The 14,241-nt window shown below is 36.2% G+C and overlaps 2 protein-coding genes across 4 annotated transcripts; both read right to left on the reverse strand.

The window, feature by feature from the left end:
- Positions 1 to 366: 366 nt before the first annotated feature.
- LOC109178240 (organic cation/carnitine transporter 4-like) lies at positions 367 to 3,526 on the reverse strand. The gene is made up of 2 exons (XM_019327856.1): positions 2,975 to 3,526; positions 367 to 1,618 (listed from the first exon to the last, which is right to left on the reverse strand). The coding sequence occupies exons 1-2, from the start codon at positions 3,405 to 3,407 to the stop codon at positions 432 to 434; spliced, it is 1,620 nt and encodes a 539-aa protein (XP_019183401.1). The 5' UTR covers positions 3,408 to 3,526; the 3' UTR covers positions 367 to 431.
- A 2,332-nt stretch (positions 3,527 to 5,858) lies between these two features.
- On the reverse strand, positions 5,859 to 9,021 carry LOC109178238 (chitin-inducible gibberellin-responsive protein 1-like). Of its 3 annotated transcripts, none has more exons than XM_019327853.1 (2): positions 8,858 to 9,021; positions 5,859 to 7,803 (listed from the first exon to the last, which is right to left on the reverse strand). In XM_019327853.1, exon 2 carries the CDS (start codon positions 7,752 to 7,754, stop codon positions 6,117 to 6,119), a length of 1,638 nt encoding a protein of 545 aa, XP_019183398.1. In that variant the 5' UTR covers positions 7,755 to 7,803; positions 8,858 to 9,021; the 3' UTR covers positions 5,859 to 6,116. The 3 variants fall into 3 exon arrangements, with proteins under 3 accessions (XP_019183398.1, XP_019183400.1, XP_019183399.1); XM_019327855.1 differs by lacking the exon at positions 8,858 to 9,021 and adding an exon at positions 8,498 to 8,558; XM_019327854.1 differs by lacking the exon at positions 8,858 to 9,021 and adding an exon at positions 8,272 to 8,462.
- Positions 9,022 to 14,241: the final 5,220 nt, after the last annotated feature.

Below are 14,241 nucleotides of genomic sequence, written 5' to 3' on the forward strand. Positions count from 1 at the left end.
TATATGAACTTTCATTTTCTATTCTTATTTTTTACTTTTTATGATGTAAAGGTTTGAATGAAATGAAAAAAAATATTTAATGCATTTGAGAGTGCAGTATTGAATGCATCATCTAAAAAGTTGTAATAAAACATTGTTGGGATGTTTGGTAAATGATTGATAGTTGATTGTAGAAAAATATTTAGTAAAATAATTAATAGTTTTTGAATACAAAATGCAATCAAAAAAATTGCTATAAACAATTATTTGAATTTTAATATTTTGAAGCAAATTACTTTGAATAACATTTTTAAATTTTAACATTTTAAAGTAATAAATTATTACAAAATATTAATTAATCAAAATCATATTTATTATTTAATCAAGTCAAACACGGGCCCGATAAAAACTATCATACATTAGTTCATTACAAAATCACAAAACAGTACACTTCATGCAACCCATGCACGGCCTTCTCCGTCTTCCATCCCACCTAAAGTATCATACAACGGTTTATTCAACGTCTCCGGCAAGTAAAACCCCAGCAGCCCTCCGGCAATCCCACAAACTCCGAACACCGCAAACGGAATCCCTCCGCCACAAACCACGATGAACGGCGCCAGAATCGCCCCCAGCTGCGCCGCCTGCGTGGCGCATCCAAGGGCCGCGTTTCTCACCGTCGTCGGAAACAGCTCCACCGTGTAGATGAACAGCAGATTGTAAGTTCCGGCCATCCCGAAAATCCCCAAAACCCCACATATCATAGGGATTACCGTCGACGTCCCGTACGCCTTCATCAAACTTCCGGCCACGCAGAACAGCCCACTGAACCATTGCGTCCCGATCGCCAACGGCTTTCTCCCAAGCCTGTCTAGCCAGATCGCGGTCAAGAAATACGCCGGCATCTCCGCGACGGCGTTCACGGCGACGTTTAAGTACAGGTTGGTCCCGAGGTTAACAGCGTTTAGGCTGAGCCCGTAGTACACAATAGCGCACGTGAAGTTGATTATGACGGCAAGGAACAAACGGACACGAGTGAGAGGACACCGGAGAACATCAATGAGTGAGCCCGACAAAGATTCCTTGGACTCCACGACCGTCGGAATAAGAAAATGCGAAGAACCGCGGCCGCTGCCGCCGCCAACTTCACTATCAAGCCCAAGAACCACATCCTCCGGTAGCTCCCTCCCGTTCACCCTCGCAATACTCTGCATGGTTTTCATGGCTTCCCCGACCCTCCCTCGAATAAGGCACCACCGCGGCGACTCGTGAAGAAAAGGAAGTACGAGGAAGACAAAAAGAATGGACGGAATCGAGGAAGCCACATAAAGCGCCCGCCATGTCTGAAACTTATAAGCTATCCCGGAAACAAGCGCTATCCCCCCGGAGAAGAAGTAGAAACTTGACATCCCGACGAGTCCCCGCTTCGACGGCCCGACGGGCTCCGTCGCCAGGACAAACGCGCAGAGACCTGTCCCGCCGGTGCTGAAACCGGAGAAAAGACGGAGAACAACGTAGAACCAGTAGTTTGGAGAGAACGCCGTCAAACATCCAAAAACGGCGTTCATAATACAAACGATCGTTAAAGATCCTTTTCTCCCCATTCTTGAATCTGAAAGATGCCCAAACACTCCAGCACCTGCAACATCTTACCAGAAACTCGTCAGACATCATTAAACAATGTCAAAAAATTCTGCAACGAACACGGAAGCCTGTCATCATTATCCTCTTCCAAAGTACTGATGATATGATGCCTCCACGAAAAAAAAGACACAAAAAGTGGAAACTAACGCATTCAAGTTATTAAACATGGCGGGACCTACTCGGTACAAATTTACAGTCTATCATACACGATTTCCGATAGTAATTAATTACGTGTTTATTTTTGCTTATCCAATTTTATTTTTTAAAGTTCTAATGTTCATTGTATATATATATATACACTGAGTTGAATCATTGAATATATTCTACAGAATATTCAATGCAGACACATCACGTGAGACGTGAGTTTCACCTAAACAGAGAACATGTGTCTGGTTACTCAAATTTCGGATCATGATTATCGTACTTTCAATACTGTTTGATTTAGAGCCCCACAACATGTTTGTATTTTATTAGCAATTTTTTTTTTTTTTTTAAAGATTAGAACCCTAAATTCAGAACATCTTTGTGTTTAATCTGGACGGTGCAAATTATTTATTTGAACTCGCCTCCTCACGACCTCACCTAATATATATATAACAAGTCCGTAGGAGAAAAAGAACTAAATCTGATTTAAAAAATGTAATGATATTTTTGTAATTATCACTAATTTTATAAACTTGAACCCTTACAAATATTAATATTTTGCACATTTAGTATTAAAAAATTGTACTTAATGCCAAAGGACATTGTACTTAATGATTTCAGTTTTAAAATTTATGACTGCGTTTTTTTGTTTTATTTGGTTTATGATTTAGCATCTAACATTGGTTTAGTGTTTAACATCTATAATATTATTATCACAAGATGCCTAATATTAATACTTTATATTAAAATTTTAAATTTATTTCAATTTTAGAAATTTAAATTATTGTAAATTTGTAAATAATAATAATAATAATGTAAAACATTTTTATAAATTTAATATTTATATTTTAGAAAATAACTAATATATAACTCCAATATATAATGTGTATATATTATTATTATTATTGAAAAAAAATATAGTGGATGCATATGCATAGCAAAAATTGTGAAAAAAAGATAACGGAACTTATGACGCTAGGGTTATGTTTGTCTAAAATATTGTAAAATACAACTTTTATAGCATAATGTATAAAAAAAATTAATTGAAAAAACAGACATAACTTTCATTCACAATTATTATGTTATTATTATTGTTGTTATTAATTGTTATTAATTATTATCGTTGTTGTTGTTGGAAGTATTTATGGCGCCATAAAGAAATGGGAGGCGATAAGGAAAGAACGGAGGGGGACTGGGGGGGACGTACCGATCATACAGCCGGCGAAGAACAACGATTGGACGAGGCCAACCCGATATATCTGCCCACAAATAAGCCCAAACTCCGACACCGTGGAGCTCCCGTCGCCGCCGTCCCACTCCCAGGACCCGGGCTCAAGCCCACACACGCTCCCAGTCGCCGCCTCCGAGCAGGCGGCGGAGGAGCAGCGCCAGGCGGGGTCACGGTCGGCGAAGATCATGACCATGGTGTGGATCCCCTCAAGCGCCCACGCCAGGCTGGTTAACACGAAGTGCCGCAGCTGCCACCACCCGAACTCGCCGCAGTATTTCTGCAACGCGTCGTCGACGGTCAGCTTCTCGGCTTTGCCCCCCACCGCCGGGACGAGCGGCCGCCGGAGGTCCATGCCTCCGTCTCCGTCGTCCGAAGAAGACCTCACCGTCGCCGGCGTCGTCGTAGACATCCTTTTGTTTTGTTTTGGCTTTTTTGTCGGACGGCGAGATCACGAGATGTTTCGCGTGACCTCTGTGGATTGGTCGGATTCCTAGAATTCTCGTGCTTTATATACTAATCCAGACTCCCACAAAATAGTATTAAATAATTAATGATATATTTCCTTATTGGGCCATAATAATGCAGGGTAAATTTAAGAATACATGGCATTTAATTTTTAGTTAAATAGGCGATAAAGCAATAAATATTTATATATTTATGGAAATGGATAATTTGGTGGGTAAAGGAGGTAAATTATTCAATGAAATATGAGTTAATATTCAAAATCGCCCTCGACTATAGTGATTTTTTTCAATTTCGTCCTAAACGATTTTGGTGACCTAATATCGTCCCAGACTTTTGTGTTTTTGCTCAATTTAGTCCTTCATTTGTTATTCTGTCCATTTGGTGTTAAATAAATAGACAATTCAGTAATTTTAATATTGGTATCTCTTTACGCATAGACATGTGAACTGCGAAATTCTTTTTTTTTTTACTAATTACTCCTAAAACTGCGAATATAAAATTTGATTTGCAGGTCCGGGAGTAATTCTGGGTGTAATTCGTACAAGAAAGAGGAATTTCGCACTTCACAAGTTGAAAGTAAAGAGAGATCAATATTGACATTACTGAATTATCCCTTTATTTAACACCAATTTGACAGAATAACAAATAGAGGACTAAATTGAACGAAACACAAAAGTCTAGGATGATATTAAGTTACCAAAGTCCTTTAGGACGAAATTAAGAAAAACCACTATAGTCGAGGACGATTTTAGGTATTAACTCAATGAAATATCGATTAAATTTTATTTTATATTTAAGGGATTCAAGTTTCAAACCTTTGGAATTTGAGTTTACGCTTTTTCGTACACCATTTGTAGACTTTGAGTACAAAGTTTCTGCAAAAGAATGCATGCGTGTCGTCTTAAAGGGACAGGCCAAATCCAACTAGGGGTAAGGGAGAGAATTGTCATTTGTGTAGCAATTTTGAAAAATCTTTTCATAAGATCTTTAATTTACGTTTATCATAGTCCACACAACTATATGTATTAGAGCATCCATAGCAATGTATAATAGGGAGATAATAGTACAGTAATATGCACTTCAAGTGATGGGAAGCAAAGATAATATCAAAAATAATCATTCTGCAAATGCCAAGATAATGGCAAAAAAAAAGATAAGCGCGCTTTAGCGCGTTTCGCGCAAAATGGAGAGAAAGCCGGGCGCGTGCGTTGCACGCGCCCGGAGACGCGTCAAGCGCGCCTGACGCGTCTGTTTACATTGCTTTTTTATTTTAAAAATTTCAGTTTTTGGTTTTTTTTTTTTTTCTCTCCCCTCCCACACTCTCTTTCCTAATCACTCTTACATTATCCCCCAATTCTCCCCAACTGATGTGGATGCTCTTATACTATCAAATAATATATATTTTAATATAATAAAAATGTGAATTTTATTTTAAAAAATATATTATTTAAATACTAAAAAAATACATTATTTTATATAATGTACATTCATTACACAAATAATATATTAATAATTTATTTTTTATTGTGGTTCATACCATAATTTGCGGAATCAAACCCGTCATATTTGGATCAAAGGAGGATACTTTGGACTTTGGAGTAGGGTTACTTTTATTTATTTATTTATATGTGTAGATAACTTTCAGTCAGAACCCTCTGAGAAGTGAAAAGTCAACAATTTTACACAGACAAAAACATTGATTCAGACTGGTCAGATCTGGTGACTTGGTTACAATAAATAATGAACTCCAACACTCAAAATTGAACACTTGCACCTAACTCAGAAGGGAACCCACCAAGTGACTAGCTTAGTTGGTTTGGTTGGTTATCACAAGATTATAATTTTGACTCTTAATAAAAAAAAAAATTTATTAGTCTTTTTAGTTCGAATCAGTCCACGGTTGTAAAAATCGACGTTTAGACGCTCCTAGTCCGAAGCGATTTTAGCTCTAAATGCCTTTTAATCGGCTAATCGACTAACCGGCCAACTAGGCACTGACTCGGCCTAGTTGGCGTTCAAGGCGGCCGAGTGGTTTTTTGCCTACTCACCACTTCTTTTCTATATTCCTCCAGTCATGTACTCAACTAACCATTTAATATATGTAGTTAACTAGTTTGGTGAATTATAAAATCTAGCAACTTCTAGTCTCGAGTGAAAAAAGTAGAGATGATATACTCGAATTACTAGGCCGACTAGCCCCTTATGCAACATTGTAGTCAACTATTGATAACCTATGTTGGTTTACCTCATCGTAGTCCATTACCAACTAGGGTCACAAATCACGTTTAACCCTCGGATAGTGACTGCAGTTTTCCACGTCACTCAAAGAAAACAACAGCAAAGAAAGCAGAAATGGGGTTTTCATGATTCAGCAAAACGTTTGGGAGAGGCTGGATATCTGTAAAAGTATATATAACTGATATGACTAAAAACAACCAAGAAATCAAAGTAGTACCAACATCATGTTTTATGTTACATCAAGAAAACCTTGTATACATGCTGCTCTATCTCTGTATAGTATAGTCATACCAGAAGAGTGTTTATTCCTTTTGTTTTCCAACCTAGTGTGTGCTAGAAACAAGACATCTATGGATCAATGGATGCCTCCGAGATTTTCTGTACCTGTCTGTCTGTTTGTTTGTTTGTTTGTTTGTCAATGCCAAGCCAAAGCGGAGATGAGGTTGCGCTGTTTCCACCCGAGCAGCATGGCCCCGTCTTTCTCCACGAGCGTGTAGTGCTCGGAGTAGTACTTCAGGAGGCTTTTAATTACCGAGTTAACGTAGGAGCTGAGAGGGTACTCGCGAAACCCCGCCATTGTAAACCGGGATTTCCACTTGCCTAATAGCTCGTGGCGCACGACCCTCTCCTGGCCTTCGCAAGCTATGACGTTGACGATGTCTCGTGCCAGGCAGTGCTGCTCGACGTTGATGCGCTCCTTCTTGTCCCTTGCTAGGGTCACGTCTATTGACTCGAAGATTGCTGAGTAGTAGTCGAGAGTTTCTAAGAATCTCGGGAAGAACGGGGCGGTGTTCGTGTTCGATTCTTGCTCCACCAAAGTGACTACCTTGGGGGAAAGCGACTTCACGAACCTAAGAAGACCGTCCCTCGGGTTGTTCATGTCTATGCTCTCGTCGGGGGTGTGGTGGAGCTGAAAAGGAAAGTTCACAGCCAGTGACTCGCCGGGCCTTATATCCAACATATCCCGGGTGACTTTTGGAGCGAAAACGGGCACCGCATGAAACTCAACCGGGATACTGAACTTCTCGGATATCGCAGCTAGCTGTTTCCCCACGGCTGCTAAACCATCTCCCCGAGCATATTGTGAAACCGGGTCATCAATCCCCGTGATTCTCACACGAGGGGCACCGCTAGGCCTTGCAGCAAGTGCTTGTAGAAGAGTCATCCATTGAGTCCCTTGCCCGATTTGGAAGTCGATAATGTGGATTCGGTCTTCGTTTCTGCACGCATCTGCTATGGCACCATTCGCAGCCATATAACCGAACTTCAGATAAGGGCACAATTCATACAAGATGTGCATGTAGGAGAGTAAGTCCTTCCCCGCTGGCTCTTTACCCTTCAAACCCCGATAAAAGTTGGCCCCCGATGCCTCTTTCTTCGCAACTAGCCCTTCTATCATGTAAGCCCCGAGGCGCTGAATAGGATCCCCGGTGATGGACACAGAAACACGAGCTTCTTCAACCAGTCTATCGAAATGGTCTTTATTTTCAGCAAGTAGAGCCCGAGCACACGCAATGAGAAGCTGTTTTATATTGCCCTGAGGAACACCCTGCAAGGGAAAGTCCTGCACGGTTTTGTAGCGTTTTAGGCTATGAACACTCCCATCGGGTTTTCCAATCGACGAGACACGAGACGGCTGAAACTCAATCAGGCCCGAAATCTGCCCTTCCTGGCTCCAAGACCTAGACTTCTGGCCTAATGGTTCTTGGTGCTGCCATAAAACATGTTTTCCCTTCTGATTACGATGAAAAGAAGTCGAACCCGAAGGAATTAGCAGACTTTCTTGGAGGTAACTGCTATAATCCAGTAGAGAATTGCTCGAAGCACTGATTCCCGAAAGATTATCAGTGGAGCTCTGTTGCTCCTGGCTGTCGCTTAGAGAGGTCGGGGTCTGAGGATCGAAGTGAGTTGCAAAAGGCGAATTCGGGGAAGTTCTTGAGTCGAATTTTAACGATCCAATATGCCTAGTAGGTATTGAAGCAATATCGGGATACGAAGAGTATGCAAAATCCGCTCCATTTATACCATATCCAAAAAATTGATGGGAGTCCATGCTACGAAGTTTGTCACAGTTCAAACATATATCTTTCGTCTTTCTTCACCTGTGAGAAATATATAATTCAGAATTACAAAAACCCTAAACCCTCGAAATTAAGAATAACCAATCATACATAGCACATATCAGATAACAAACAAGATTTGAAACTATTAACTTCCAAGAAGAGATTGATGCAATTCGTTGTGGATTGCAGACCATCTAAGATTCAACAAACACCATTCCATATCTTCATGATCTTTAAACCAAGAAAAACAGCAAAACCAGAAGAAATAGTTCTGGGAAAGATCAAACATAATCCTTGTACCAGATTTTTGCAATTCCATAACCTAAAAATGATTGAAAACACTCCTCCGATCTTTGCAGTTTAATGTTATATACTTTTGAAACAGAAAAACAAACTGCCAAACTCCAGGGCAGGAAAAAGGCTCAACTAATGAAAACAAGGCAGAGAAACATCTGATATAAAAGTTCAGACAATAATCCAGCTATTAGTACAAGAATCATGTGTTACCTTAATTGCATCAAATATGAACACTCATGAGGCCCAACCACCAAAGAAGCAAACATTGAATACAAGTCTCAAGAAAAATTAAATCTTTGTCCTTTATAGAATACCCAAAACTCAAATCTTCAACTCCTTTCCCTCTGTGTAAACAAGGAAAACTTCAAAGTTCAAACCCAGAATCTAACACCAACATTCACTAAACATTATTATTCTAACAAAAAGAATAACCTACGAGTTGACGGTCTAAATTCCAGCAGCCACATGATGACAAGCCCAGAAATTTAAAGCTTTTTTCATAGAAAAATGCTACAAAGAGCTGCTAAATTCGCGGAAAGCTGATGAGTTTTCCCGGCTTGCGATAGCGACAACGAAGAAAAAACTCAATATTCAAACTCTGCAAAATTCTACCCCTTGACCGACCTATGCGGCATGCGAAGTCTAATAACCCAATCTCGAAAAGTCCCGTAATATTCGACCAAGAAAATGACAACCCACGCGAATCACAACTTTGAATTTCGGTTCCCCTTTCGATTATCTTTTTCAAACTTGCGAAAGAAAAACTCAAAAACAGAACAAAAAAGTGAGCAAATACCTATATTACTGTACTGTAATATTTGCAGAAGAACACTGAATCTCTATCCTCGCAGGAGCTTCGGATTTCCTGTGCGACTGTTTTAGTGTTTGTACGTACTATGAAAATTCGGAGAATTTGAGGAATGAAAACCAACCATAGCCGCTGCACTCGAAAGAACAAATGGCTAAGGAGCGAAGCTTCGTGCATATATATAGACGGTCGTGGACGGAGTTGTCCGTACTGTTAAGTGTAACGGTGGTTGACTGAGTAAAGAATATAGTAATACGGTTCCGAGGGTTGAACTTTGACGGCAACACTGACAGATTGTCTTTTTTTGTTTAACGGTTTAATCTCGCCGACCATAGTTTCCCCATTCCCTATAACCGTCGTCGGCAGAAAAAGTTTATCGTGGCACCGACTTAGCTCACTAATTCAGTAAACAGTATTTAAAATAAAATATTAAAATTCAAACTTCTACAATTATAGTGTGAGATTATGTTCAAAGTGGACTGATCCCTTCACCGACATTTGATCTTGTCATAAATCATTAAGTCATCATAATTTACATTCTTCCAAATATTCTGTCGGGTCGAAATGTAAAAATCTTAGGATTAGAGGTTCAACTTTTTGGAAAAAGAAACCTGTTTGGTAAAAAATTGGTCTATAGGCCAATTTTGGCTTATTTGACCACTATTAATTGTTTGATTTAGTTAAAATATCAATATAAATGTTTGGTTAATTAGTTTTTTACAACTCCAAAAGGCTAAAATTAAAAAAGCTACACCTAGCAACTTTTTCAATTAGCTTTTTGAGAAAAGAAATTATATCAAACAGCTAATTTACCAAACACTTTTTTACAATCAACTAATGTTATCAACTATTTATACCATCTAATTAACACAATCAGCTAACAGCAAACAGCTATCAGTTAACCGTCAAACAGGACCAAAGTTCATTGTATCCGACCATTGTGAGGATTGGGTTAAATTCAATGAAACACAATTATATTTCCTATTCATTTTTGGTAAATGTATTTCACAAGTTTAATTAAAGGGAAAATGGCACTTTTTCCCCCTATGTTATATACTTATAGCACTTTTTTTCCCTCAATTATTTATGTAAGCACATTAGCCCCCTCAATTATTTTAAAAGTGGTGGTTTTCTCCCCTAATATATTAAATTGACATTTCTACCCTTAAAGTAAACATTTTATTTATTTTACTTCTCCAACAAATTATTGCGTATATGTAGCGATTACCACGGTTCGGTTCGAACTGAACCAGACACTATAGCAATCGAATTAAAATTTTTCAGTTATGATTCAGATCTAGAACCCAATATTTGGATTTCAATTTATTAAAATTTAAGAATAAAAAAAAAAAAAAAAACTGGATCATGAACCGACGGTTCCGGATCCCATTCGCGATTTTGAACCGTCTTTATTTTAAAATTTTATTTTTTATTTTAAAATAGTTTAAATTCAACAATAAATGTATTTTATTTTTTCAGTTTGGAACATGAACCGCCCATTCCAGTTCGTGATTTTAATAAACTCTAAATATCGCGTTTTGATTATAAATTGTAATTGGAATATTTTGGTTTGGTTACTATAGTATCTGGTTTGAACCAAATTATAGTAATAATTTATTGGAGAATAAAAATAAATTAAATATTTATTTTAAGGGTAAATATGTCCATTTAACATTTCAGGGGGAAAAAGAGCCACTTAAATAATTGAGGGGGAAAAAGTGCTATAAATATATAACATAGGGGGAAAAAGTGCCATTTTCCCTTAATTAAATCATAAATGCGTTTTACATCAGTTAATTATTTATGTTGGAAATCCTGTCAATTTTCATGTACGGGATGCAATGTGCATCTGGAATATAGATTGAAACTTACACTATATCATAATTAAAGAATAACATCATTTAAATAGTAGAGGTCAAATGATTATAACCACATATTATATATTATACTCGGTAAATCTTAGTCATTTATCATATTATGATGAATATTATATTGAACAACAAGCTAATTTTAATGTAAAGATCAAACAATTATGACTATATACTATCTAATAAATCTTGATCACTCGTTATATTGTGGCGAATATTAAATCAACACTAAATACTCACAATAGTTGAGAATCACAAAAGGTCCCTATTGACTTTGTATTTCTTAACGAGAGCCAAATCAATGAGGCAAACGCAAATTGCTGACTAGAGAAGACAAGGATGAAGATGTCTCCGATATGTAATTGATATTGGAAATGTTTGATAAATAGTTATTAGTTGTTAGCTGATTGGGTTAGTGAGTTTTAATAATTGATAGCGTTAGCTAATTATAAAGAGATGTTTGATAAATTAGCTATTAAATTATCGTTGATTACATGCAAACTGACTTTTTCAAAAAGTTGCTCGAAAAATCTTAACATTTTAGAGTAATAAACTGTTACAAAAAAACTAATTAATTAAATATTTATATTAAATGTTTAAACATGTTAAACAACTAATAGTGTTCAAATAAATCAAAATTGACTAATAAGCTAACTATGTTACCAAATTGGACCGTTGTTTTTCGATTCGATAATATGGTCAATATATTTTTGTCCATCATTTAAAATATTGATCACTGTTTCACTGACCAAACTGAAAGTGTGACGGGTGTAATATAGCCAATGTTCACGGACCAATTGAAAACTAGATAGAAAAATAGTACTCTTATTTTATACTCTTAATTTTTACTTTCGTACTTAAATTTTGATGTAAATATATTTATAGGAATCCACATGAAAAAAATAGCTTATCAATATTCGCCATATTATAAAATAAATTTAAGGAAGTATGATTTGAGAGTACATATAGTGATATAGTAGAACTCAATTAGATATGATCATAGCCATAAGGTGACACGTAGGACTGCAATCTTTTACATTTGACTATGTTGACCCGACGTGGCACGCGGTATTTGGGCTACCATCATCTCATCTACATTGAAAGTCAAAGACTCGATAGAGACCCCAAGTTTGAAGCACTAAAGACTTGCAATGTATACGTACACACGTGACAAAATTTACAATATCTTGTCAAATCGGTATAGGCGTGAAACTCTATATAATAGATCTCGTTATCCACTATTATTTTTTGTGCGTCTAAGCTATGATTATTAAATATGTTGACGCTCGATATATCTTTTAAAGTAACTTGTATGATTATCATATATGTTGACGGCTATTTTATTATGGGTGTAAAAATTGCGCCTAATCACTAAGCAGTGTCCGGTCGCATTGAAGAACGCTGAAATCGACCTCTTCCGCGGCCTTGCACCTAGGCGGCTGAACTTTTTTTTTTTTTTTTTTTTTTTTTTTTTACAAATAACCACTTAAAAAAAAAAAAAAAATCATACAGCTAGGCGTCGATTAATCGGCGCTAGGCACTCGATATATCTATTAAAGTAACTTGTATGATTATCACATATGTTGATGGCCTTTTTATTATGGTTGTAAAAATCGCGCCTAATCACTAAGTAGTGCCCGGTAGCATCGAGGAACACCGAAATCGGCTTCTTCCGCGGCCTGGCACCTAGGCGGCTGAATTTTTATTTTTATTTTGCAAATAACCACTTAAAAAATTAAAAAATAAATAAATAATCAAACACCTAGGCTTCGATTAATCGGCGCTAGCTGCTAGGCGCCCCATGATCGCTTAGGATGTGCCTAAAGTCTTTTTCAACACTGCTTTTAATAAAGCAATTTACCTATCAGAAACATTCAATTATTGTGAATCTCAGTTAAGTACTTATTTTATGGACTTCGTTTATGGTATTTTATCTTTACAGATTTATAAAATTTTTATTAAAATATATATTTATATATAACACTTATTTGACAAAATTTTGGAGAATAAACATGGTATAAAAAATGTGACTTTAATTCTTAAACGTTAATATTACTTAATTGTAGTGATAATAACACTTGTTACAAGGTAGGTGGGATTATTAAGTAAAAAATTAAGAATCAAGAAATCATCATTAAGATAGAATTAGTATCTATCACTAGTAGCTAGTCATCACCTAATTGATGTATAAGTTGGAAAAAAGCCAAAACAGATCAAAGCATACCCTACACATTTTTATCACCCTTTCATAATATTTTCACCACACATTTTTATCACACATCAAAGAATAATTACAGAAAGTTTATTTTTCATTAAAAATAAAAAAGATCAAAATTTTGAGAAAGAAGATGGCTATGGGGAGAGGTATGAGATCTGATTCCCTATTTCTTTACCTTTTCCAGATTGTGCGCAATGACAACCACATCACTAATGAGATTGGGGGGTTGGAGGTTTAAGAAATACTCAATATTAGACCTAGTACGGAATCTGTCCACTTTAAGAATACATCATATATTGTCGTTGTTGATGTTCAAATCTTTATCTATTTTTGTAAATATTGCATCCAGAACTGATGAATTAAGCCCATGCAAGCATAATTTGTTAAATCTTTATAAGATTGGAGAGTCTTTGAATCACACCCCATAAATTCGGTCTGACAGAAACCTTTTCCGGAACAAATTAAAGTTCTTTAAGTACAACATAAGTATCCCGTTAAAAAGAGATTAATAAATATAAAATATATATATATATATATATATATATAATTATTAAAGCATATATTTTGACTAGTTCAATTCATATATTTGTCTTTATTTATTTTATTTTATAGGGAATAAAAACAAGAATATGAATCCAATGAAAAGGTAAGGTACCCATCAATGAAACAAGGCAAGATAGGTCTCTTTCGTGGATTTAATTTCATTAGAATTATTCGACTCAATTGTAAGGCGCCTACCAACTTAACATTATTAAGCAAATCTATGACTTTGGTAACGGAAAGTCACAAGTTTAGTATTATTAATATTTTTTTGATCAATTCTACATTTCTGTTACACATAAATTTTCTATTGCAATTTACATATTATGTATAATTTGTGAATTATTGTATAATATTATATATGATTACATCGTGCACGTTATTCTCGTATTATAGTTGCAGATTTTATCGTTAAAAAAAAAAAAAAAAAAAAAACTTTAGTTACATACTATATTTTAATGGCACACCAATCTTATATATCCACGTGCCTTTTCTCATCACTTATGTAATTATTTTATATATTTCTGCATAATGTGCCACGTAACCTCATTTCTCCATTGTTACAAATACAGTGTACTATGTACAGTAGTAAAGAATATGTGCAAATCAATTGAGCAGATGGAGCATTAAATGTAATAATTAATTTTATGTCATGTCGGCAAATTTTAATAAAAGAGCGTTCATTTTTCTTTTTCCGGAAAAAATCATAATCACTATTCTAATTATACTAAACATCGATGAGGCAT

Source organism: Ipomoea nil, unplaced genomic scaffold (genome assembly GCF_001879475.1).
Source record: "Ipomoea nil cultivar Tokyo-kokei standard unplaced genomic scaffold, Asagao_1.1 scaffold0813, whole genome shotgun sequence".
In the NCBI taxonomy this organism is placed as follows: Eukaryota; Viridiplantae; Streptophyta; class Magnoliopsida; order Solanales; family Convolvulaceae; genus Ipomoea; species Ipomoea nil.